Below are 27,627 nucleotides of genomic sequence, written 5' to 3'. Positions count from 1 at the left end.
GTGAAGCAGGTCTGCAGGTGTCTTTCTCTCCTCCTCACTGTCTTCCCCTCCTCTCTGAATTTCTCTCTGTCCTATCCAAAAACAAGGGCAACAAAATAGGGGAAAAAATAGCCTCGAGGAGCAGTGGATTCATAGTGCAGGCACCAAGCCCCAGTGATAAGTCTGGAGGCAAAAAAAAAAAAAGTGGGGGGGGGGGGAGTCAGGCGGTAGAGCAACGGGTTAAGCCCACGTGGTACAAAAGCGCAAGGACCAGCATTAGGGATCCCGGTTGGAGCCCCTGACTCCCCACCTGCAGGGGAGTCGCTTCACTAGCAGAGAAGCAGGTCTGCAGGTGTCTATCTTTCTCGTCCCCTCTCTGTCTTCCCCTCCTCTCTCCATTTCTCTCTGTCCTATCCAACAACGATGACATCAATACCAACAACGATAATAACTAACAATAAAATAACAAGGGCAACAAAAGGGAATAAATAAATAGTAAAAAATAATAATAGAAATTCAGTTAAATTAAAAATACTAAGCAGCACAGTTGCCAATAATGCAAAACTCAAACATTATCATTTCAGAATATTAAATATGCAGCACAGTGTAAAAACAAAAAGCATTAGAAGTTCTCATTATTATCAAGTGCACATACTATGATAGTGTCATAGACTTCCAGATTTCTTCTACGTTGGCCTCTGTGAGCTGTCTGCGATGAACAAGACGGCAAGCGGGCACCTCTCCAATAGCAATGCTGTGACGCTTGTACCACATCTCAGAATTCTACTCCGAGGGTAGAGAGAAGTAAGTGTTTCAGTGGAAAACGTATGATTTTATTAAGAATTTTTTTTCCCCTTTGGTTAGGTCCTTAGGAGTGTAATTGTCTGCTATAGTTTTTTGTTTGTTTTTTGCCTCTAGGGTTATCATTGGGACTCACCGCCTGCACTATGAATCTACTGCTCCTGGTGGTCATTTTTTCCATTTTACTGGATAGGACACAAATAAATAAAGGGAGGACGGGGAAATAAGGAAGGAAAGATAAACACCTGCAGACCTGCTACACCACCTGTGAAGCTACCCCCCTGCAGGTGGGGAGCTGGGAGCTTGAACCCCATCTCTGTGCGGGTGCTTGTGGTTAGTAGTGTGCGCACTTATTTAACCTATTTGTAATTTGACTTAAAATAATAATGAGAAATATAAACTAACTTTTTTCCATGGGCCTCGGCGAATTAAAATATTAAGGGAGTCCGGCGGTAGCGCAGCGGGTTAAGCACACGTGGCTCAAAGCCCCCCCGGCTCCCCACCTGCAGGGGAGTCACTTCACAAGAGGTGAAGCAGGTCTGCAGGTGTCTATCTTCCTCTCCCCCTTTCTGTCTTCCCCTCCTCTCTCCATTTCTCTCTGTCCTAACAACGACGACATCAACAACAATAACTACAACAACAATAAAAAACAAGAGTAACAAAAAGGGAAAAATAAATATAAAAAAATTTTTAACATTAACTCGTATCGATCAGGTCATATTATTAATGAGTTTTTGGAAACTGTAAAGGACCTACAGCAATAAACATGACATTAACTAGTTATATTATTCTTTTGTGAGTTCTACCTAGTCAGTAGAAAATTAAGTTAAATACCTACCCAAATCCATATACTGTCCAGACTATGTAAGTATTATAGGTAACATTAGTCTTTTTGTTACCCCCCACCACCACTGGTCATTCGGGTTTCATTTATGATAATGTCTCAGAACACACATCCCGTCTAGGAACAGAAATGTACGGCGGGGGCTTAAATAACTCTCGTTCAATAAGTACAGTCGTCCGCGGAGGTACAAACCTCATCTACACCTTGTGCTGGCCATGGGCAGGCGGGCACAAGGACAGCCCCCGCCGCTCCAACAGGGCGGACCTTGAGAGAGCTGGTGCGGATGAGGCCTGACTCACCTTCGGGGGCTCCTCTGAGCCTCGTGGGGCGATTCCTACAGCCCTGCACCGACCTGGCAACATTAGTCTTACATTAAAGAATTATCTTTTTTTTTTTTTTTAGCTCCACAAGAACAGCAAAAAAAAAAAAAAAAAAAAACAAGCAAAGCTCAGAGAAGTGAAATAGTTTGGCCAAAACCACAAAGTTTTATCACATTTGCAACATTCTTAGTATCTTTATTCTCAAATTTATAATACATATCTTAAAATTTCCTTTTGGTAATCAGAGAGTTTTTAAAGGCAAAACGTGACACCTAATTTAGGAAGAGCTTCTATGGTCGTTTTTACTACATTATCATTAGAGAAAAATATTCTTCCTTTGGAAGAAGAAGCTTAGGAAGCTGATTTTTATTTGGTTTTGTTTTTGGAGAATCACTGAAATATAAAAAGAAAAACTGAAGGTCGTGTGAATTTGTGTGTGTGGTTTTTTTTAAGTATCTAAACTAGGTGCTATGGTTTATTCTTGAAGTCAGGCATAGAAGCTGCTTCACTTGCTTAGAAATGTAACAACAAAAATTATCTAAAAACTGTTGCTGACTACATTGTCTATATTCAGGGGGAAATGGGCACAGAGTACATATCTAGCAGTGAAGAGCTGAACAAGTAAGTACATTACTTTCATACTAGATATACAGGCACTAAAAATGTTGAATGCCAATAAGGTGAAAAAAAATGAATATAATACATCTTTTTTTTTTTTGCATGTTTTTTTTTATTTTAAGTAGAAGCAGAAGGGAAGGGGAGAGGGAGAGAGAGAGACCACAGCACAGAAGCTTCCTTCAATGTGGTGGAGGTCAGGCTCAAACCTGGGTCACACCCAGGATAAAACAGCGCACTAACCAGTGCACTATCTTACCAGCAACTGAGCACAGTGCTAAGCAGTGAACATGAGATTACAAAGCAGCTCAGCACGATCTCACTTCAATCTTACCACACACATCATAAAAGGGGTATGTAACAACATATTAACAGAGGAGTCAATTTCCCCTGAAGGTTATTCTAGGTCAATACTTTTTCTCTTTCTCTTAATATCCTAAGCACTGTCTTTATTTTATAGGTACGGACTGTCTTGATAATCAAAAGAAGTGCAGGAGTAGCACAGGGATGCCAGTTCCACTCTGAAGGGGGTAGAGGAGAACATGGCACAATAGAGGAAGAAAGGGGGGAAAAAAGCTCAAAAAGCTTAAATCTAGCAGCTTTATTCTGGGTCCAGAACTTGGAGCCCTCTCTCTTACTTCCCAATTTATACAAGCACTTAGCAAATACAAATACTCATCTTCGCTGTGTTGCTGTTTTATTTCACATAAACACTAGGAAGGAAAAATGAAAGAAAACACAAAAACCATTAAGCAAAGTGGAAGACAGAGGGAAAGACAAGAAGTCAGCTCAACTTCTTTAACACGGACTGTTTTATTATTTTTTTAATCTTTTGTCTATTTTATTAATTAACATTGGATAAAGACAGAGAAATTGATATGGGAGGGGGGAGAGAGGGAAACAGAGAGACACCTGCAGCCCTGGTTCACCACTAGTAAAGCTTTCCCCTTGCAGGTGGGGACCACGGGTTTGAACCCAGGTACTTGTGTACTGGGAAGTGTGCACTCAACAAAGTGCACTACCACCTGGCCTCCCAAAACTGTTTATTTAGTGATAATTAACTTCATCATCTCATCACTCTAAAACCGGCATCACAGCCTAACAGGGGAAACAGTTGCTGTTCTGCCATTATTTCTTTGGACAGTTCTCAAGAAAAAGCAGCCTCACGCTTTGGTGCAATCACAACAAGCAGGATATTCAAACCTCTTATCACCTCATGAGAGCGAGAAGTACAAGAAAGGCAAGATAAAGGCTGTCAAAAGATACACAGATACAGATGACTAAGAAATGATAAGTTTCAAAAGAAAAATGTTTGATTAGTCTAGTACAGCCGCTCAAGATGCCTAAAACTTTTGAAACTGGAAAACACACACACACACAAATATAAGTTATAGTCACTGGGACACTAAAGTGTGCTGATGAGCGCTTGGCCTTCTTAAAGGTGACTTCAAAGAACCACGTGAAACAGGAAAGGAAGGAAGGTGTACTATCAATGATAAAGACTTTATTCTATTTTATTTATATATTTATTTTTAACCAGAGCAGTGCTCAAGTCTGGTTTATGGTGATGTGGGGAATTGAACCTGGGAGTTCTGAGCCTCAAGCATGAGAGTCTCTTTGAATAACCATTATGCTATCACACTCCCCCACACACCACACATTAATATTTTAGATAAAAGTTAATCCTCTCGGGAGTCGGGCTGTAGCGCAGCGGGTTAAGCGCAGGTGGCGCAAAGCACAAGGACCGGCATAAGGATCCCGGTTCGAACCCCGGCTCCCCACTTGCAGGGGAGTTGCTTCACAGGCGGTGAAGCAGGTCTGCAGGTGTCTATCTTTCTCTCCTCCTCTCTGTCTTCCCCTCCTCTCTCCATTTCTCTCTGTCCTATCTAACAATGACAACAACAATAATAACTACAACAATAAAAAAAACAACAAGGGCAACAAAAGGAGAATAAATAAATAAAATAAATATTAAAAAAAAAAAAAAAGTTAATCCTCTCTAAGAATTTTTTCTTTTGAGTAACTACCAGTAAACCTCGTAACAAGACTAAAAAAAAGGCTGTTGTACTACCAGTTTATTGATGGGGTCATAAAAGATGATTACAAGCAAAAGTTTTTTTTTTTTAAATGTGTCTTATCTCCTGGGGATTTCTAATTTTCTCTAGGACTGGAACTATTAACTAAACTCTAATTAAGTAATCCCCACTGGTAATGAACCAAATATACACTGTGTGCCTTACTCAGAGTAGTCTACTGTTTGCTCACAATTTCTTTTTTGTAGCGTATCCTCCATTATATGGTCAACTCTTTTAGAATAAAAGTTGTCTGACATGTTATTTTTTTTAATCTATTTATTTATTTTCCCTTTTGTTGCCCTTTGTTGTTTTTTATTGTTGTTGTAGTTATTGTTGTAGTTGTTATTGATGTTGTCATTGTTAGATAGGAAAGAGAGAAATGGAGAGAGGAGGGGAAGACAGAGAGGGAGAGAGAAAGATAGACACTTGTAGACCTGTTTCACCACCTGTTAAGGTACTCCCCCGCAGGTGGGGAGCCGGGGGCTCGAACCTGGATTCTTACATCGGTCCTTACGCTTTGCGCCATGTGCGCTTGTCTCACATGTTGTTATATTTACACAGACCAGAATAATGCAAGGCATACGATAGCTACTCAACCAATCTTTGAAAGGATGTATTAATGACTGTGAAATATAATCTCTCAGTTCCCATTGTTTATTTTCACCTGTTATCAAGCACAATTAAAGTCAAACTCACCACTATCCCTTAACAAATCTATAAGTCCTTACAGAAATTTCGTATTAGTCACTATATTGTTTTTTAAATCTTTGATAATTTAAAAATCTCACTGTTTCAAATACTCTCTCCAAACTGAGATAAAATCTTTAAAAATGTTTTTTCTTCTAGGTATACTACTGAAAATGTAAAAACCAAAAGAAAGAAGTGGACATGTAGTCCCATAAAGCAAAATTAACTTAAAACACTAGCGCCATACAATTTTTAAAACTGATATAAAAGTCTTTCTGTGGGGGCCAGGCAGTGGCACACCTGGTTGAGTGAACATGTGTACAAGGATACAAGTCTAAGTCTATGGTCCTCACCTACATGAAGGGAAGTTTCAGGAGTGGTGAGGCTATGTTGTTACAGGTGGCTCTCTCTCTCTCTACCCCTCTTCTCTTTCAACTTCTCTGTCTCCATTCAAAATAAATGAATAGGGGGCCAGGAAGTAGCGCAGCCGGTTAAGCACAGGCAGAGCGAAGCACAAGGACCATAGTAAAGGATCCTGGTTAGAGCCCCAGGCTCTCCAACTGCAGGGGAGTGGCTTCACAGGCCGTGAAGCAGGTCTGAAGGTGTCTGTCTTTCTCTCCCCCTCTCTGTCTTCCCCTCCTCTCTCCATTTCTCTCTGTCCTATCCAACAACAACGACATCAAGAACAACAACAATAATAGTAGCAAAAAAAAGGGCAACAAAAGGGGAAACAATAGCCACCAGGAGCAGTGGATTCGTGGTGCAGGCACCAAGCCCCAGCAATAACCCTGGAGGCAAAAATAAATAAATGAATTTTTAAAAAATGTTTAATTCAAGTCATTCTCTGCATTTCATTTTTTTAGTATTATCAACCTTGGTAGCCTCCAATTAGTGATACTTCAAGGAAGACTCATGGACACAATAAGGCCGTTTTGCTCTACAATAAGCCTAGGTTTTCCAAGACTACCAGAATCTACATTTGTTTACATACTATATAAGGGCTTATTCCACAATATCCCATGTCCCTACCATTGCATTTCTCAACTGATAATAATTTTAACAAGTGCAGGGGTAGATAGCAAAATGGCTATACAAAGAGACTCTCATGCCTGAGGCTCCTAAATCCCAAGCTCAATCCCCTGCACCACCATAAGCCAGGGCTGATTAGTGCTCTGGTAATAAAATAATATTAATTTTAACAAATTTTAACAGAAAAAATAAAACGAAGAAGAGAGAAACTATAGAACAGAAATCAAAGGGAATTAGGTGAGATATAAAGATTCCCAGAGGGGTAAATGTTAGGGGAAGATGAACAGAGAACTCTGAACTCTATTTCCATCAGGACCTGGAGAGAGAAGAGGGGAGGGGAAGGGAAAAAAGTGGGGGAAGGACACTCAGAAGTAGCAGGTGTGACTTAGAAAGAAAGAGAAAGTAGGATCATAGAAAAAAATAGACAGGTTATAGAAATAATAGTCCGGGGATCCGGCAGTAGTGCAGCGGGTTAAGCGCAGGCAGTGCGAAACACAAGGACTGACATAAGGATCCCGGTTCGAGCCCCGGCTCCCCACCTGCACTGCAGGGGAGTTGCTTCATAGGTGGTGAAGCAGGTCTGCAGGTGTCTATCTTTCTCTCCTCCTCTATGTCTTCCCCTCCTCTCTCCATTTCTCTCTGTCCTATCCAACAACAACAATGATAACCACATCAAGAATAAAACAACAAGAGCAACAAAAGAAAAGGGAAGCCTCCAGGAGCAGTGGATTTGTGGTGCACCGAGCCCCAGCAATAACCCTGGAGGCAAAAAAAAAAAGAAAGAAAAGAAATAATAGTCCACCTATATGTGTGATCTTAGAACTAATACAGTTTCCAGTGGAGGGAAGAAGGACACAGAATGCTGGTGGTGGGAAAGGTGTGGGATTATACCTGTATTATCTTGTAATATTGTAAATCAATATTAAATAGCTAATAAAAAATGAAGAAAAAAAGTGTTAACAGAAATCTGCTTGGTCTGAATATAGAGAGACAGCTAACACACATTCAGGGAAAGTGTCAACAGGCCAAAATTTTAAAAAAGGAAAAAAACTTCCTTTGTTGGTCTCTCAGTTGTTGACATTTACGATATTTTCAACAACTTTAGGCCATTCTTCAGAAGGAACAGATAAAAATAAGTGAACTGAATCTGATGGTGTACAGACTGCTACTTACTTCTCCCTGCTGCTAGTCCTCCTCTTATTAATGGCACTTACCATTACCAGTGGCCTCACTGGAATGTTCTCTTGTGAAGTGCCTGGCAGGGGGTCATTCCATTTTGGAAATTTAATGATATCCTTTTGATATGGAAGCTTCTTTGGGTATGGTTTCAGGGGTGAGGAAGGAGGAAATCTAAAAATGAAGAAGACAAAATCTATTATTGTAGCCAATGGGACACACTGATATTTTCACATTTGTTTTAACTTTGTATAGTCTTGAGAATTCATATAATTTCAAACTGCATAGTAATAATGAGTTCCTACTTAATCAAAACATTATAAATGTCTGATTGTTTCCAACAATATAACAACATTTTAAGTATTTATTCACTATGCCTAATAAACAACACTACGATGAAATGTGGCAGTTTAAAATAAAATGTGATATTTTATCATTTGATATGCATGATTAAATATATTCTTAATAGGGTGCTAAGAAAAGCCATTTGTTTCATTCTTTTTTTTGTTTTTCTCTTGACATCATTCATTCTATTAGAAGTCCTTGGTGTCAAACCTAGGCCCTTTAATTAATGCACTTCTTTTACCCAGTTCAAAGTCCTGACTGACTCATAATTCCAGCTGAAATTTAAAGATGGAAAATATAGATATAAAAATTATCAATAAATAAGTCCTCAATAATACTTGCTGAGAAATACCTTGTGAGTACAATATTGGCCAAAAATGCATTATATAACTATTTCTAATAAAATCTATCATCTTTCCCTTGAACATTCAATAGTTCACACTAATTTTGAAGTTTTGCTCTAGAAATACAACTTGAAGAAGGTAGAAAGCTGCCCTATGTTCTAACACTGTACTAGGATAGTTACCTATTAAAAAAAAGAAAATCCCTACCACCTGAGGAAGATGGGTCCAGCAATGGGTGCCGCTTAGAATGCTCCTAGCTATGACCACAGAATGCGAACTCAGATCTACAGGGATGCAAAGGCTCTTGTGCTGAATATGGGTCCCAGATCAGATCGACAGGGCTTATTTACAGTTATCAATATTTATATACTTTATCCATATTTGGGAGCTACTCTCTTCTGTGATCCAGCTTTCTAGACCCTTTTCCAACTATGACACCACCTCCCCAGACAATTACTTGGGTCCACCTGCAAATTAGATGTCAGGTACAGGCAAAAACTAGTAAAGACATGGACCCCTTGAAATATACCTAAAATAGACCTAAAAGCTTTTTCCAAGACGGAGACCCCAAATCTTCATCTGCAACATTCTTGCCTTTAGGTTCCTGATTAGCCAACAATATGTTCTGCTTTATATCATAATTCTTTTTTCAGCAATTTCCAACCTGACTTCCCTGGGCAAACGACCCCAACCAATGTGTCCTGGAGCCTCCCAGAGCCCCGCCCCACTAGGGAAAGAGACAGGCTGGGAGTATGGACAGACCTGCCAATACCCACTTTCGGCGGAGAAGCAATTACAGAAGTCAGACCTTCCACCTTCTGCACCCCATAATGATCCTGGGCCCATACTCCCAGAGGGATAAAGAATAGGAAAGCTTTCAAAGGAGGGGGTGGGATATGGAGTTCTGATGGTGGGAAATGTGTGGAATCGTATCCCTCTTATCTATGGTCGTGTCAATATTTCCATTTTATAAACAAATTTTTTTTTAAAAAATCAAAAAATGTTTATTGACTTTTAATTTTCTAGGACAGGGAAAATCGAGAAGGGGAGGGGAAAGAGAGAGAGAGAGAGAGACTTGCAACATTTGCTTCACCACTTGTGGAGCCTCCCTCCAGCAGCAGGTAGAGACTGGGACTTAAGCCTGGGTCCTTGCACAAGGTAACAAACACACAGACTCAACCAGGCGCACCACCACCCAGCTGCTACTTCTCTATCACCATTCCTTCCAGGAATCAACAGAATCACTCCATGAGCTAATACATTTAAAAAAAAAAAAAAAAAAGCCTTCATACAATCAAACACTCACTAAAGTGGCCTAGACCATACTTGATAATGAACAAAAGAAAGGAAATCAAATACATACTTTACTCAGAGAAGCTTTTTTCTATTAGAGAAAAAAAAATGTATTGCAATAGACTGAAAAGGCAATGTAAGATCTTTAGTTCTTTAATACTGACAGAGAAATCAGCAGGTAGTTGATCTTTTATTCACTTATGCCAAAAGCAAGGCTTAAAATATCACCCTTGATACTCACTGGAAAAAAATAATACAAATAAACCAAAGACCATACGCCTAAAGCAAGTAAAAAAAAAATTAAGAAGTTTAAACGTCTAACATATACAAACATCCACAATTTATTTGATGAAAGTTTATACCAAAGTGAGTCATACAGAGTATAAGTACTATGAAGAAATGTTTCAAAGCCAGCCACAGTAGACTTGAAAAGGAATGATTAATGGAGGAAAGTTGAGTTTAATCTTCTCTGAAAATAACATCCAACGATTGCACTTTATTTTAAAAAATCAGGATTAAGTCAGTTAAGAAAAAATAAGATCTAGAAATCATTAAAATGACTTAAATGAACCGAAAAAGGGCTTAAATTCTGGGGAGCCAAGATATCAAGACAGGTATTTCCAAATGATTCTAAAATCAAAGTTAAAAGTGCCTCTAAAGTCAATGAACGTTATTCTACTCCGTAGGTGAAGAGGATAGCCTACTAAATTCCAATTCTATTTATTAGATGCCAACAATGACCAAAAAAAGTCTTATTTCCAGTCACAATATAGTGAATATTCTCTTACATTCATTTACAGTACTGAATAAAATTCCAGAAAATTCATACTGTCCGCCTCTTTGTCCCTTCAACGTTAAACACAAGCCCCATCGATCCCTATCAGACCACTTGCTCTCCTCCCCACTCCCATTCCTCCAATTAGAGTGAGAATACATGAACACAAGTTCCAGCCTTAGCTCTTTCGAGAACTGTGTCCCTTCAAAAGTAGAAATGTCTTTAAATCATACTTTATGCATCTGTCAAATGAAGGAATTAAATTGAAATTTCCTCCTAGGTTCAAAATGTGGCTTGTATTCTCACACCCAGAAATAAGAAATATTTTACACAGACCAATTACAAATTCCCTATGTGTTTATATAGTTGAGGCTATACCAAGGAAGTCACTTTTTTCATCCTACTTTTCCCCTACCCCCATCTCCCAGAAAACAATGCCTTTGCATTAATGATATCTATAGATACAAAAGACAGGTGTGGAATCATCTAACCTGAGATGAGATACAGAAGAGCTCTCTCTAGTAGACTGCCTGTGCACTGAAAGGTTTCAATTTAATTCTAATATTTTAGTCATGTCACCCTTGGCTTGAAAGCCCATTAGACATAATTTAGTCCAAATGTCATATATTCCACTTAGGAAAATTAAGCCCAAAAGAGAGAAGCAATTTGTTAAATGCCTCACAACTCATTTGCCAAAAGAACAAGTCCATCTTGTCAGGGAATCCTTGGACTCCCACACAGATATGATGGGCCTAGGCCACTAATGGATCCCTCTCTCCACCATCACTAGTCACTTCCATCAGGAACATTTTCATAAGCCCTCATGCAGGTCTCTACAGGACCTTGCCCTCAATGTAGAACAGCAATGGTGGGGACTACCCCACTCTCCGAAGGGAGGCTGGGACAACCTACACTGTCACTTGAAGAAGACTGGTCCTGAAATAAGTGTGACCTAAAATGTCCCTAGCTGTGACCATGAACTGTGAGCTCGGACTTACAGAGATGCTGAGGTTACACAGGCTTCTGTGTTAAATATGAATAGATATGGGCCCTAGGTAAGATCTATGGGGTTGACATTTATATACTTTCCTTGTGTTTGGGAACTACTCTCTGCCCTAATCCAGCTTTGTAGTCTTATTTTCAATTCTGATACCATCTTGACCAGACAACAGGCTTAGCCCATCTGCATGTCAGCTATTGGTCTCAGGCAAAAATGACAAGAAAAAACATGGACCTCTATGAATATATCTAAAATGGAATACCTAGCTTCTTCCTACACAAAGACCCTTATTTCTGTCTTCTCTATTCTGACCTATAGGTTGCTGGTTATTAAACAAATTGTTCTGCCTTATATCTTACTACTTTTTTGCAGACGCTACCATGATGCCATCATGACTTCCCTGGGCAGATGACCTGACCAATGTGTTCTGAAATCCCATCTCCCTAAAGCCCTATCCCACTAGGGAAAGAGAGAGACAGGTACGAATCAACCTGCCAACACCTATGTCCAACAGGGAATCAGTTACAGAAAGAAGCCAGCCTCCCACCTTCTGCATCCCATAATGATCCTGGGTCCATACTCCCAAAGGGATAAAGAACAAGGAAGCTTCCAATGGAGGGGATGGGATGCGGAACTCTGGTGGTGGGAATTGTATCCCTCTTATCCTACAGTCTTGTCAATCATTGATAAATCAATAAAGGGGAAAGAAAGGAAGAAAGAAAAAGAGAGAGATAGAGGATGGAAGGAAGGAAGGAAGGAAGGAAGGAAGGAAGGAAGGAAGGAAGGAAGGAAGGAAGGAAGAAAAATAAAAGAAAATAAAGAAAAAGGGGGGAGAAAAAAGGGCTGGGGAGTTGGGAGGTAGCGCAGCAGGTTAAGTGCAGGTGGCGCAAAGCACAAGGACCGGCGAAAGGATCCCGGTTCGAGCCCCCAGCTCCCCACCTGCAGGGGAGTCGCTTGACAAGTAGTGAAGCAGGTCTGCTGGTGTCTATCTTTCTCTCCCCCGTCTCTGTCTTCCCCTCCTCTTTCCATTTCTGTCTGTCCTATCCAACAACGACTACAACAATAAAACAACAAGGGCAACAAAAGGGAATAAGTAAATAAATAAATAAAAGAAAATAGGGTTGAAGGACATAAACCAAACATTTTAAAATGTAGAAATCTGGGATGAAGACTAAACAAATTAAGACACATCTCTTTAGTAATCAAGACAATTCACAGTAAGACAGCATTTCATACTCACCAGTTTGTGGTCAATATAAATGTTCTAATCAATATCAAATATTTTCTACTACTGGTATAAAAATTAGCAATGTAGACCACACAAAATATTTTGGTATTACCTAATAAAGCTGAGTGTGCAATATCCTAAACTAATTTCACTCCTAAATAACTGAATATTCTTAAAGAAATTCTTAGCACCATTACAAAAAAAAAGACATGTCTACATATGTATGTGGTGCCAATGTCTACAAATGCAAAACTGGAAGCAACCCAAAGCTCTGCTGGTGGGAGAAACGACTAGACCATGATATGCTGACATAATAAAAACAGAAAATAGTTGAGGAATATCTATGCATTTTAATTAAAACCATCAACATGGATAAATCTCAAAAATCATGAGAAACAAAAAAAAAAAGAATACATGCTTTTGATATTTGTTGTCTAACGTTCTAAACAGAGAAAAATGTTTCAGAAATAAAAACAACATAGTACTTAAGGATATAAGCATAAATGTTAGAATAATAAAGGGAAATGAGAGAATAGTTCACACAGAAGTCAAGATATTGGTGACCTGCCAACACCCATGTTCCAAGAAAAGCAATTATGGAAGCCAGAACTCCCACTTTCTGCACCCCATAAAGAATTCTGGTGGGGAAGAAATGTTAGGGAAAGATGACCACAGGGCTCCAAACTCCAATTCCATCAGGACCCAGAGAGAGAAGAGGAAAAAAAAAAAAAAAAAGACACTCAGAAGTAATAGGTGTGACTTAGAAAAGAAGAGGAGGGGGAGTCGGGCGGTAGCACAGTGGGTTAAGTGCAGGTGGCACAAAGCGCAAGGACCAGCGTAAGGATCTGGGTTCCAGCCTCTGGCTCCCCACCTGCAGGGGAGTCGCTTCACAGGCAGGTCTGCAGGTGTCTATCTTTCTCTCCCCCCTCTGTCTTCCCCTCCTCTCTCCATTTCTCTCTGTCCTATCCAATAACAACCACATCAATAACAACAACAATAATAACTACAACAACAATAAAAAAAAGACAACAAGAGCAACAAAAAAAGAAAAGAAGAGGAGGAAGGACCATAGGAAAATATACATAAATACAGATAGATAGTTATGGAAATAATAGTCAACCCATATCTGTGATGTTGGGAGAACAAATACAGTTTCCATATGTTTTTTGGCCATTTGGATTTCTTCTATTAAATACAGTTTCCAATGGAGGGAATAGGGATATAGAACTCTGGTTGTGGGAACAGTGTGGAATTATACCCCTACTCCGGTTTTCTTATAATTTTGTTAATCACTTTACATCACTAATAAAAAGGTGTTTTTTTTTATTGTGGATAAGCAGGTGTTTGCTTTGTTATCCTTAGGTAAATTTTTCAGTTTACACACACTGTTGTATAAAAGATGCATTTCCAATGAAATTACTTGAGATGCTAAGAAAGAACACAGCTCCCTCTAGTGAGATACATTTGTCCTCACTTTAAAAATTACAAATTTAGCCATAACAACATGATGTGGATTTCAAAGCTTCACGTTTATACAGTGAGTAAGTTGAAAGGAGAAAAGGAGTAGGTCACAGCTAGTCATCTGACAAAACAAGCCAGGTCTATTCTTCACTGCTCCAGCACCAAATTTTGGCTAAACAAATTAAAATAATCTATAACAGAACTACTATTGCTTGAACTTGAAGCACATCAGGTCACCTAACCAACCAATATTTATGCCCAAGACATCTATTTTTGTCTTATTTGTTTATTTATTATTGGATAGAGGCAGAGAGAAATTGAGAGGGGAGGGGATAAGAGAGAGTGACAGACATCTGCAGCCCTGCTTCACCACTCGTGAAGCTTTTTCTCTGCAGGTGAGGACCAGGGGCTTGAACCCAGAACCTTGTACCCTCTAATGTGTGTGCTTAACTAGGTGCACTACCACCTGGCCCCAATGTCTAAGACATCTAAACCATAAGGAAAACAATGTTTATAAGTCTTAGTAATATTTGAAGGATAAATGATAGCGGACACAATGACTTGTCAGTCTTCCCATCCTACAATCTAAATATCGTTCCTGGCTTTGCCGACCAGCCTATTGCCCTTAATGGTCCAAAAAGCCAGTCCAGTAGTGATTATTATAGGTGCTGCTCTGAGACTGTTGGTTATAGTTTGCTGATTCACATTCTGTACTCATTCAACACCTATCTCAAGCCCAACACAGTACCACACCGCTGAAGTGCTGAAAAACCACTACTGATTACATTTCCAAATACTGCTTAAAGATATATCAGGAATACACTGAGGAAAAGAGGATGAGAAATGGAGAAAGAAATAGCTTTTTTGTTTTGTTTTGTTTTTCTAGGAAATAGCTTTTAAACTATGGAAGCCTTTTAGGTCCAAGCTAAGAAGGCATCCCTTGGAGGGCCAGGCAATGGAGCACCAAGGTTAAAGCCCCTGCTCCCCACCTACAGGGAAGAGGCTTCATAAGCAGTAAAGCAGATCTGCAGATCTCTCTCTCTCTCCCACTCTCTCCCACTCTCTCCCTCTCCCTCCCTTCTCAATTTCTCTCACAAATAAAATAGAAAGAATAAAAGATAAACCTGGTGTTCAAACCAAAAAAAAGAAAAAAAAGTCATTCCTTCTTTTCAGAGGAAAAGAATTCCATTATAAATAAAAATAAAAGAGCAAGTGAATACACACACACACACACACACACACACACACACACACAGACTGAAGGCCCCCATCTCGCGTACCATACCCCATGAACTGTCAAAGCACTGGAGTCCACACTTACTGGGCTACAGACACAATTCCAGCAAAGGCTACAAAGATAGCAGGATCATGTACACGTTACCCGGTATAAGGCAGGGAATGGTGCAAAACGGAGCATTTAACGGAGCATTTAGAAAGGTTTGGTCCAGCTAAAGGTTTCCAGGTTCACAATTTTTTGAGACAGTGTTAGAAGCTTGTAACTGTAACTATCTCTGGGAAAGGGAACTCGGTATACACTATTCACTGCGCAACATCGCTATTTATTTCAATTCTATGATTATCACAGTCTTTGAATTATAATACTATGACAAAATGGACATCCAATATGTTTTAGTGACTTTTTTTTTTTTTTTTTGCCTCCAGGATTATCGCTGGGGCTCGGTGCCTGCACTAGGAATCCACTGCTCCTGGAGGCTATGTTTTTCCCGTTTGTTGCCCTTGTTGTTTATCATTGCTATTATTATTGCTGTTGTCATTGCTGTCGTTGTTGTTGAACTGGACAGAGAGAAATCGAGAGAGGAGTGGAAGACAGGGGGAAAGAAAGGCAGGCACTTGCTTCACCGCTTGTGAAGCGACAGTCCTGCGGGTGGGGAGCTGGGGTTTTGGGATCTAGCAGATTTTTGCACTTCGCGCCATGCGCGCTTAACCCACTGTGCTACTACCCAACCCCATTTTAGTGATTTTTATGTCTTCTCTTTTCCAATGAATTCTTAACATCCTGAAAGCAAATGGAATATAGTAGTATGGAAGAAATTAGCAGTAACTAAAATAAAAAATAATAATAATAAGTCTATTCTGTCAAGATAAACGTTTGGTTTGGTCTGGCCTAGTCTGGTCTGGTCTGGTTTGGTTTGGTTCCTAACCTCTGGCTTACGGCAGTGCAGAGGATTGAACCCAAGACCTCAGAGCCTCTGGCATGAGAGTCTTTTTGTATTACCATTAGGCTGTCTCCTCCACCCTTCATTATAAACTTCCAAGCAATATTACTCATTCATTTCTTACTGAAATGAATAAAAGATGAAAATAAGAACAGTAAATATTTAATGTATAAAATTAAAGAGGATATAGTTTGTTTGAAAAAAAAACCTCTATTCAAAGATGATTATTGCTAATATTGTGATTTTTCCTTTTCTTAAAGATTTTACATGGGGATTGTGCGGTAAAGCAGCGGGTTAAGTGCATATGGCATGAAGCACAAAGGACCAGTGTAAGGATCCCAGTTAGAGCCCCGGCTCCCCACCTGCAGGGGAGTCACTTCACAGGTGAAGCAGGTCTGCAGGTGTCTATCTTTCTCTCCCCTCTCTGTTTTCCCCTCCTCTCTCCATTTATTTCTATCCTATCTAACAATGACAACATTAATAACTACAACAACAATAAAAATAAAACAAGGACAACAAAAGGGAAAATAAATATTTTTTTAAAAAGATTTTACATGGAGTAAAAATGAGGAATAAGGCACTTTCTATACTGTTTTCCCCTGTACTCTCCTTTTTATCATTATTGTACATATGAAAATTATTTACTTTTTCTCATCTTAGTCAAACTGCATTTAGAATATTTAAAAACAAAAAACATAAATTTAGAACAAAATGTAAAAATTAAATCAGCTTTGAAGCCTGAACTCCAATTAACAGAGAGAAGAAAAAGACTTTTCACTGTAAATATTCTTTTGTAACGTTGTACATTTTAAATAGGGAAATATTACCATCACAAAATAAATCAAACTAAAAAGTAGAGAGAGGAAAGCCTGAATGGTCGTGCCAGTCAAGTACAACAAATGTGTCAGCCCACAGGTCGCCACTATGGCACCTCTAAGTTATTATTTGTTGCACGTCCAGTTCAGAATTAAATACAGTCTTAGTTCTGATATTTACTTTTTTCTTTCTATTTTTTTTTTATTTATTAAATTTGACAGAAAAGGACAGGGAAAGAGATACCTGCAGACCTGCTTCACTTGTGAAGCACTCCCCCCCCCCCCCCCCCCCCGCAGACAGGGAGTGGAGGCTTGAACCCGGGTCCTTGTAATATGTGTGCTTACGTGGTGTGCCACCACCGGCCTCCCATTTACCTTTTTTATGCATAAATACATATAACATATATATATATATATATATATATATATATATACACACACACACATACATATAGATATATACTCTGTCTCTCAAAAGAGGACTGCAAAGTCAGGGAGGAAAGAATATGATCTCCTGTGGTATCTTATATTGAAAAACATATGTGGTAGTTAACTACTTAATATTTAAAATCATAAAGGCTTAAAATTAAAAATAACTTTCAGGGCTGGGGACATGTATAGCAGTTGCACATCAGACTTTCATATCTAAGGACCTGAGGTCCCAGGTTCAATTCCTGATACTGCCATGTACAAGAGCTGAACAGTGCTTTGGTTTCTTTCTCTCTCTCTCTCACTGAAATAAAAGAAATCTTTTTTTTTTACGACTTTGAGGAAATGTTGATTTACAGGATTATTGTTATCACAGGGGCACAGTACCATAAATATTGGGTTATCAGAAAAGTCATGACATATTTTTTCTTTTTTTTTAATTTATTTATTTGGGTAGAGACAGAGAGACATCAAGAGAAGAGTGGGGAGATAAGGAGAGACAGAGAGACACCTGCAGCACTGCCTCATCACTTGTGAAGCTTTCCTCCTGCAGGTGGGGGGGGATTCGAATCCAGGTTCATTACAGCACGTTCATTACAGCACGTGTACTCAACCAGGTGCGCCACCACCTGGCCCCATGACATAATTTTTCTATGCAAAAACGCATCATGACTTTTCCAACATCCCAATAACTACTGCTCTCCCTTCTCTCATTCAGGTGACAGTACACCTCACCTCAGCCAAATCTAATCCTCCTCCACCATATAGCAAGCATGCCCTCTTTTCCCAGCCCCTATCGCTACCAGCTCCACCAATATATAAATCTTTATATATTTTTTCCCTTTTGTTGCCCTCATTTTTAATGTTGTTGTACTTATTGATGCCATCGTTGTTAGCTAGGCCAGAGAGAAATGGAGAGAGGAGAGTAAGAGAAAGATAAGACACCTGCAGACCTGCTTCACCACCTGTGAAGTGACTCCCCTGCAGAGGGGGGACCCCGGGGTCCTACGGGTCCTTGCTCTTCGCACCACGTGCGCTTAACCCATTGCACTACCGCCTGACTCCCCCCAAATAAATCTTTAAGGGAAAAAATTACTTTAAAGCCTGCAAAGTGGCAAGACTTGTATGAGTGAGGCTCTGAGTTCAAGTTTCAGAGATGCACATGCCAAACTAAGAGTTCGCCCTCTCCTCCCTCTCCCTCCTCCTCCCCCTCTAGTATATTGACTTTAAAAAAAAAAAAAAAAAAAAAAAAAAAACCTTAAAGATCTAGTCCATCCCTATGATTTTATAGATGAAAAAAAGGATAAGAGATTTCTATAGCTCACTCAGTAGGGCACATGTAAAGTTCCAGGGTCAAACCCTGGCACCTCATGAAGCTCCAAGGCACCAGGAGAAGCTCTACCAATACTGAAGGAGTGTTGTGGTATCTTTCCCTGTCAGTCTATCTCTATCTGAAATAAAAAGAATTTTTGAAAAATGAAAAAGAAATCTGCCTGGGAAAGGTAGGATCAAATCATGCATGCAAGAGGTCTCAGCAATGAAAAAAAAACTTTTTAAAAAATAAAAGTAACCTAAACAACTACTATAGGATGAGAACTCGGGACTTTATGAAATGAGTAAATGCAAAAAAAAAAAAACTTCAGAATTTTGAGCTTTACTACAAAAACAAAAGATGTCCACTAGAGGGAGCCAACAGTTCATCAACTTGAAATTCCTAAAACCGCTCCCTACATACCAAAATTCACTATTTTATAGTCTTATTTGATTCTTTTTCTTTTATTAAACCATGACTTACTTACAAATATAAATGCAGTCACAAAACAAAAAAGGCATGTGCTTTTATAACTAGTTATATAACTTGACACATTCCAAATAAAAGCTTGATTTATTAACTTTGGAATATACCTAAAATATACTTCCTAGCCTCTTCCAACATGAAGACCCCCCAAGTCTCATCTGCTATATTCTTACCTTTAGGTTCCTGATTATTAAACAGTTCGCTCTGCTTTATATATTAATACTTTTCAGCCACCAAGTTGCAGATGCCAACCTGACTTCCCTGGGCAGACGAACCAATGTGTCCTGGAACCCCACTTCCCCAGAGTCCTGCCTCACCAGGGAAAGATAGATAGGGAGTTTGACTCAACCTGCCAATGCCCATGTCCAAAAGAGAAGCAATTACAGAAGTTAGACCTCCCACCTTCTGCACCTCATAAAGATCTTTGGTCCATACTCCCAGAGAGATAAAGAATAGGAAAGCTTCCAATGGAGGGGATGGGTATGGAACTCTGGTCGTGGTGGGAATTGTACCCCTCTTATCCCACTATATTGCTAATCATTAAATGACTAATAATAAATAGAGAAAAAAGTTTCACCACCAGGGCCAGGCACACACATTACAAGGACCCCCTTACCCACAGAGGGGGAGCTTAATACCGTGAAACAGCATCACAGGTACTGTCTCTTTCCCTTTCTATCTCCCTCTCCCCTCTCAATTTCTCTCTGTTCTATCAAAAAGAAAGAAAGGTGAAGAGAAAAGGAGAAATTAGCCACTGATAAAAGTGAGTTCATCATATAGTCACTAAGACCCAGTGACAACTCTGGTGATATAAAAAGAAGAAAGAAAAAAGACGGAGTCGGGTGGTAGCGCAGCAGGTTAAGCTCATGTGGCGCAAAGCGCAAGGACTGGCATAAGGATCCCCACCTGCAGGGGAGTCGCTTCACAGGAGGTGAAGCAGGTCTGCAGGTGTCTGCCTTTCTCTCCCCCTCTCTGTCTTCCCCTCCTCTCTCCATTTTTCTCTGTCCTATCCAACAACGACAACAACGATAATAACTACAACAACAATTAAAAAAAAAACAAGGGCAACAAAAAGGAAATAAATATTTTTAAAAATCTGTTGAAAAAAAAAAAAGGCAATGAAGAAAAAAAATCTCCAGCAAATGTTGTGTTCATTTCTTTTTTTTTTTTTTAATTTACTTTATTTTAGTAAGAGAGATACAGAGAAAGACAAAAACAGCTTTGGCTTATTGTCTGTCATGCTGGGGTCTGAACATGAGACTTCAGAAATCAGACATGAGAGCCTTTTGCATAGCTACTAGGCTATCTCCCCAGCCTGTGTGTTAATTTCTTTCTTTAAAAGTACAATATGAGCAGATCTTATTGCACAGTAGTTATTCAAAAAGACTTTCATAACTGAGGCACTGAAGTCCCTGTTTCAATCTCCCGCTACACTGTAAGTCAGAGCTGTGCAGTGCCCCGGTTTAAAAAATAAAATAAAATAAAATAAAATAAGAAGGAAAACAAGGAGTGGGAGAAAGGGATAAAAATACAGTAAAAGTCTTTATATTTCATGTAACTTTCTCTGTCTTTCTCTAACTCACAAACCAGGAAACCACCTGTCCTGTTAAACTTAAAACTTAAGCTGATTACGTTTTCCTTACCTCCTTGAAGAACTTCTTGAAGACAGCTGATCATTTAATATTTATTACATAGTACTTAATATATTACTAGAATCCTATGAATAAATTTAAAAGTTGACTATAACAAATGTTTCTTGTTTAATACTAAGTGTGGTTATTCATTCATTAGTTTACTTAATTAGCTTAGTTAACCTCATGTTGTAGATATGAAGCCAATCTCAAGCCATTAAGAACACAGGCTAAAGTTATCCACTGTGCAAAGTCAGTGAGATACTCAAGAACTGAACTGGATCTCTCTCTCTCTCTCTCTCTCTCTCTCTCTCTGCATATATCTGAATACAGACTCAATTCAAACGCCGACCACTCCACTGACTGAAAAGTAACTTTAGACTTTCTAGATTTCAAATCTTTAATATTGGAGTTACCCCACTATACCTACAGGTGAGTTAAATAGTGATGTGTGGTAAGTCTCAGTCACAAGCCTTTCTTCCTAAGGAACTCATAGCTGTTTATTCCAGCAGTCTGGATACTACTCATAATGTCTACTCTTCTATATAGCTGGACACTTAATGGCATGTTTTGGAATTTCTCCACTTTAGTGACTCCATCTATTCTCAGATCTAACCTGCCTCTAGCTCCGAATCTGCATCATCTACTTTCAGTACATTGGCAGTAGCACTATTCAACTATGAAAAGCAGTTGGAAATAGAGCAGAAAGGGCAGCCCACCTCGACGCTCCCATGGAAACCAGGAGGTGACTACAGAGGTCTCTGAACACCAGTCCCAGAAGTTGCATTCCTAAACAGCTGCCCCCAGTCAGATATCATCTCACTCTCAGTTCAAGGCATGTGCTCTGTAACAAATGCTTCCCATGTCTGAGTAGATTTCATTGCAGATGACGCTGAGAAACATACATCAGTGGTTGACTTGCAGAATTTCTACTCTAGAAAATGATAACGCTCTGAGTTTTCTGGTAGGTAGTAATAAAAAATAAATATTTTACTAGTAGGCAGCACACTAAGTTTGGGGGAAAAAATCATTATTTAATAGCCAAATTTAACTTTTCTGCACACTCTTGTTTTTACACAAGTAGGTCTTTCTATTAAAATGACAGCCAGTCACTGAATAATGCTCTGACAGACAGTGCTGGTTGGCCAGCTCTCCGAGCGGGAGCAGACTCTTCTGCTCTCCTGAGACTGCTTAAAAGCCTCTTGGGACTCACCAGGAGGAATCCAATTTAAGGCCACAACAGAACAGATTGGAAGTTACTCAACCAGAGAATCTTTCAAAAGTAGTCTTGCTAAACGTTGATGGGGAACAAGTCATTAAGAGTTTCCCAGGAGAAATAGCCATTTAAGGTTCTCCAGTGATGTGTGGCATGTGCAACCAGGGTTAGTTTCTCCTGCCTGATGCTCTACAGTTTCAGAGTGGACTAAGGTCACCCAAAAAAGATTCTAATTAAAAAATGGATCAGCAGAGTCAGAAATAGCTGTCAAATGGAGAGCGAACTGCACAGATGATAAATCTTAATATCTAAAAGCTGGAGACTACTGACGAAACTCCGTGGGGGAAGAAGTCCGGTTCCAGTCAGATGCCCTCACCCTCTCTACCCTCTTGCCTTTTACAGCAAATAGTGGTGAGGGGAAGGAAGACGCAGGAGTCCCCAGGGGTTTCCAAACACCCGGACTAATTGTTAAGAGCATTCCTGATTTTCCTGCTGAAGTTTCCTTTTTATAAATAAAAAATTAAGTAATTAATTAAGAAAAAAAAGCAAGTATTACAGGTCCAAATTTTCCATTTCTATTTTTAATCTCTCTCAAGTTCTTCACACTTTGGTAAGTCTGTCTGTAACACTCAACAATTATTTTCTGGACTAGTATGACCCCATTCCTCTTTAGTCTTCTCCCTTGTGCTAACTCTGAGGTAAAGTCCTCCCACCTCCAAGAATACAGTAACCCACCGAGGGGTGGGCAGTAGCACAGCGGGGTAGGCATACATGGCACGAAGTGCAAGGACCCGCACAAGGATCCTGGTTCAAGCACACGGCTCTCCATCTGCAGGGGGGGTCACTTCACAAGCGGTGAAACAGGTCTGTGGGTGTCTATCTTTCTCTTCCCTCTCTGTCTTCCCCTCCTCTCTCGATTTCTCTCTGTCCTATCTAACAACAACAACAGCTATGAAAACAATAACAACAAGGGTAACAAAATAGGAAAATGCCCTCCAGGAACTGTGGATTCGTAGTGCAGCCACGGAGCTCCAGCGATAACCCTAGAGGCAAATAAATAAATAAAGCAACCCACCATGCAGTTGAACAGAGAGACACCCATTTTCCCCTCAAACTGTATGATACTACATGTCCAGTCGTGAAAGAGCACTAAAAATCTGTGTAGAGATAAGCAGATATACAGGGCCAGGACTGACCTGAGGCTTCTAGCACCATTCTTCATTTAATTTAAGCTCAGTTTAAATAACAGATACGCTCTGTGCTACTGTGTAAATATATATCTTCCCCACCACCTTTATTGAATAGAGACAGAAATTGAAAGGGTTCTCTACTCTGACACCATTTTCTCAAACAGTATTTTTATCCAACTTCATGTTAGCTATCAAACTCAAGCAAAAACTACCATAATTGTGGGTCCCTAGAAATAAGTCCTAATGGACTTCCTAGCCTCCCTCCACCGTAAGATCCCTATTCTCAACTGCTCTGTTCCTACTTTTTGGTTCCTGTTCATTAGCCATTTTATCTCGCTTTATATCCTGCCATTTTCCAGACGCCAAGTTGCAGACGCTACCATGATTCCATCCTGACTTCTCTGGGCAGATGACCACACCAATGTGTCCTGGAACCTCACCTCTCCAGAACTCTACCCAACTAAGGAAAAATAGAAGCAGGCTGGGGGTATGGATCGACCTGCCAATGCCCATGTCCAGCAGAAAAACAATTACAAAAGCCAAAACTCCTATCTTCTGCACCCCAAAACCAATTTTGATCCATACTCCCAGTGGGGGAGAAGTGATAGGAGGAAGAGGATGAGAGGGCTCTGAACTCCGAGTCCTGATGGAGCTGGAAAGGAGAGGAGGGAAAAGGGAGGAACATTTGAATATAGTAATAGGGTTCTGTGTGGCTTGGAGAGGGAGAGAGGACGGGACCTGGAAGAAAAGGAGGGCAATTACATACAAGGTAGACAGATAGTTGTAGAGATAACCAGGGCTGAGTGGTGGCACACCTGTTTGATCGCACATGTTACAATGACAAGGACCCAGGTTCAAGTCCCTTGTCCCCACCTGCGGGGGAAAGCTTCTCTCTGTCTCTCTCTCTACCTCCCATTTCCTCTCAATTGCTGGATGTCTCTAGCCAATAAATAAATAAAGATAATAAATTTTTTTAATTTCTTTATTGAGTGATTAATGTTTTACAGTTGGCAGTAAATACAATAGTTTGTACATGCATAACATGTCTCAGTTTTCCATAAATAATACAACCCCCACTACGTCCTCTGTCATTCTTTTCCAGGACCTGTACTAATAAAAAAAATGTTTTTAGTGGTCCAGGAGATGGTGCAGACTCTCAAGCATAAGGTCCTGAGTTCAATCCCCAGCAGCACATGTACCCGGGTGATGCCTGGTTCTTTCTCTCTCCTCCTATATTTCTCAATAAATAAAATCTTTTTTTAAAAAAAAAATTTTTTTAATATGATAATTAACCCATGTCTGCAACCTTAGGAGAACTGCTATGGCTTGCAATGGAGAGATTGGGATTCAGAACTCTGGTGGTGGGAACAATATGGAATTATACCCCTGTTGGCCAGTAATTTTGTAAATCAAGATTAAATCACTAATAAAAATTTTTAAAAGAGAGAGAGAAATTGAAAGGGAAGGGGGAGGTGGGAGGGGGGAGAAAGAAAAACACCTACAGCACTGCAGCACCAGTTGTGAAGTGCCCCTTCTGCAGGTGGAGAACAGGGGCTTGAACCTGCATCCTTGCACACTGTAGCGTGTGTTCAGTCAGGTGAGCCGCCATCCAGTCCTTAAACATACATGTTGTCCTTGCTCACAGAGGCCCATCTACTAGCTATTATTTCACCCTGTCACATTCTCTTGAAGTACAAAGTTTGCAGGCATTTTCCCAAGATGTGGGGGGAAAAGATCCCTACCGAGAACTCACAAGACAGTTTTGTGAAGCCAAGAACAGTGTAATCAGTTTGTCTTAAATACAAACTCACAATCACAAGCAGAAACATGACTAGACAAGGTAAATTCCTTCATATGAGGAAGTTTCAACAGATTTTGCTCAGATCCACTCATCTTCCCCCACACTTCTTCCTTTACAGCTAAATGGTCTTACCTGTACAAGTGACGGCTATCTTCAAAATCTTCCTGGCCCCATTTTCCCTTGACGTCTTCAATAACATGATTCTTCAGAAATTTTTTTAGCAACTGGACTGTTTGTTTTCGGGTCACCTCAGGGCCAAAGTTTTGACTACACCTCAGCAGTTCATGTAACCAATCTACAGCTTCGGTGGCTGTGAAGCAATGGTCATAACTTTTGAAACGACAGCGATGTTTTCGTAAAGGCATGGTATGACGAAAATGTTCAACTGTTTCGTTCCACTAGAAGGGAAGAAAAGGGATAAGGAGGGAAATCAGTTGGATTTTGAAGGTTATAATTTTCTAAATATTGAAGACAATAAATGCAATATTCCATTGAAAACTTAGCTTAAAGGACAGGGATGAGTGTCGAGTGTTTGTCTATTATGAAGTCTTGGGTTCAGTCCCCAGAGCCAACACACTCGCACATGCACACACACACACACACACACACACACACACACACACACACGCCACAAATTAATTAGCTGAATGAAAGATGCCCTAAATAATAGGTGGAGCCTAGAACCTCTTATGTATTACCTTCACAATCTAAAGGTTAAGCAAAACCTAAAAATACAATTAGAGGAGAAGCTAACTGTCCCCAACCTCTAGGTCCTATGCACAAAGTCAAGCCCTATCACCACAAGGAATCGCCATGGCACTGAGGTCAGTTCCACAGATGGTAGAGCAGTGCTGTGACACCTCTGTATCTGAAATATGAGAAATTTGGGGAGGGGAGTCAGGCGGTGGCACAACCAGTAGAGTACACACATTATCGTGTACAAGGACCTGTGTTCAAGTCCCCAGCTCCCACCTGCAGGGAGTGGGAGAACCTTCACAAATGTGAAGCAATGCTGCTGGTGACTCTCTTCTCTCCTCTCTCTCTCTTTCTCTCTCTCCCTCCCACCCGACCCCCATCTCTAACCATCTACTGAAAAAAGAAAACAATGGCTACAGAGAAACAATAATAGTACAGACACAGACCATGGTTGAGAAATAAAGAGGAAGGAGAAGAGAAAAAAAGAGGAAGAGAATTTTTTTTGAACCTTGGATCGGAGAGATGGGGTCATGCATGTGTGAAGCATGAGTACTACAAAAAATAATGATAATAATAGCACATGTACTTTTCACTCAATAAAAATTTATTGGAGATACCACCAACTTATCGTATTATGTGAATTTGTTGTATTTTTACATTAATGAGAAACATATGGTGGGGCAGAGGGTAGATAGCCTAATGGTTCTGCAAAGAGACTCTCATGTCTGAGGCTGGCTCCAAAGTCCCACCATAAACCAGAGCTGAGCAGTGCTCTGGTAAAAATAAATAAATAAATAAACAAACAAACAAACAAACGCAGTGCTCTAGCTTAATAAAGGGGCAGCGGGTTAAGCAAGCGCACATGGCACAAAGCGCAAGGACCAGCATAGGTTTCCGGTTCGAGCCCCCAACACCCCGCTTGTGGGGGGGGGGGGTTTGCTTCACATGTGGTGAAGCAGGTCTGCAGGTGTCTGTCTTTAATCTCCCCTCTCTGTCTTTCCCTCCTTTCTCCACTTCTCTCTGCCCTATCCAACAACAATGACAGGAATAACAGTAACAATAATAACCAGAACCATGATAAAACAACAAGGGCAACAAAAAGGGGGGAAAAAAATAGCCTCCAGGAGCAGTGGATTTGTAGTGCAGGCACCAAGCCCCAGTAACAACCCTGGAGATAAGAAAGAAAGAAAAAAAGAAAGAAAGGAAGGAAGGATGTAAAAAATAGCAATGTTCTAGTTAAAAAAGAAAAAATATTTTAAAAAGAAACATGTTAAAAAGTGTTAAATAACAGATATCAGTCGCTTCCTATAGCCCCATGTCTACTGTAACTTTACTTTGTTCAGCAAGTATTCTCTATTAGTTACATCAAAGACAGTGTATGGGAACAAGAAGAGACATGCACAAGATATAGCACCTAATGACAAAACATGTTTTAAAATGTTGCAGAAGATTTTCCTACCTAAAATAGGCATCCAGGCCTTCCTCAATCATTTCTAGGTTATATGAAATGTTCACATGCTGTGCTCTTCCAACACAACTACTTTTATTTATTTATTTATTTATTTATTTATTTATTTTCCCTTTTGTTGCCCTTGTTGTTTTTTGTTGTTGTTGTTGATGTCATCGTCGTTGTTAGATAGGACAGAGAGAAATGGAGAGAGGAGGGGAAGACAGAGAGGGGGAGAAAAAGACACCTGCAGACCTGCTTCACCACCTATGAAGGGACACCCCTGCAGGTGGGGGACCGGGGGCTCCAACTGGGATCCTTACGCCGGTCCTTGTGCTTCGTGCCACGTGCGTTTAACCTGCTGTGCTACCTGCTTCTCATATTTTCAGTCCTAGGCTCTGAAAATTTCCTAAAATACAACAATATTTTCAGATTTCCTAAAAGTCCTGGAAACT

General features: G+C 40.0%; 1 protein-coding gene across 1 annotated transcript in view; it reads right to left on the bottom strand.

Moving 5' to 3' along the window:
- Positions 1 to 27,627, bottom strand: part of DEPDC1B (DEP domain containing 1B) — a 71,344-nt gene that overhangs the window by 36,530 nt on the left and 7,187 nt on the right. The window contains exons 2-4 of the mRNA XM_007516906.3: positions 25,162 to 25,427; positions 7,565 to 7,700; positions 635 to 762 (exon numbers count right to left, since the gene is read on the bottom strand). Of these exons, the coding sequence (XP_007516968.1) occupies positions 635 to 762; positions 7,565 to 7,700; positions 25,162 to 25,427 (530 nt within the window). The remainder of the gene's footprint in view (positions 1 to 634; positions 763 to 7,564; positions 7,701 to 25,161; positions 25,428 to 27,627) is intronic.

The sequence above is a fragment of the Erinaceus europaeus genome, chromosome 5 (genome assembly GCF_950295315.1).
Source record: "Erinaceus europaeus chromosome 5, mEriEur2.1, whole genome shotgun sequence".
In the NCBI taxonomy this organism is placed as follows: domain Eukaryota; kingdom Metazoa; phylum Chordata; class Mammalia; order Eulipotyphla; family Erinaceidae; genus Erinaceus; species Erinaceus europaeus.
The sequence above is the reverse complement of the archived record's forward strand: the minus strand, read 5'-3'. Positions and strand labels throughout refer to the sequence as shown.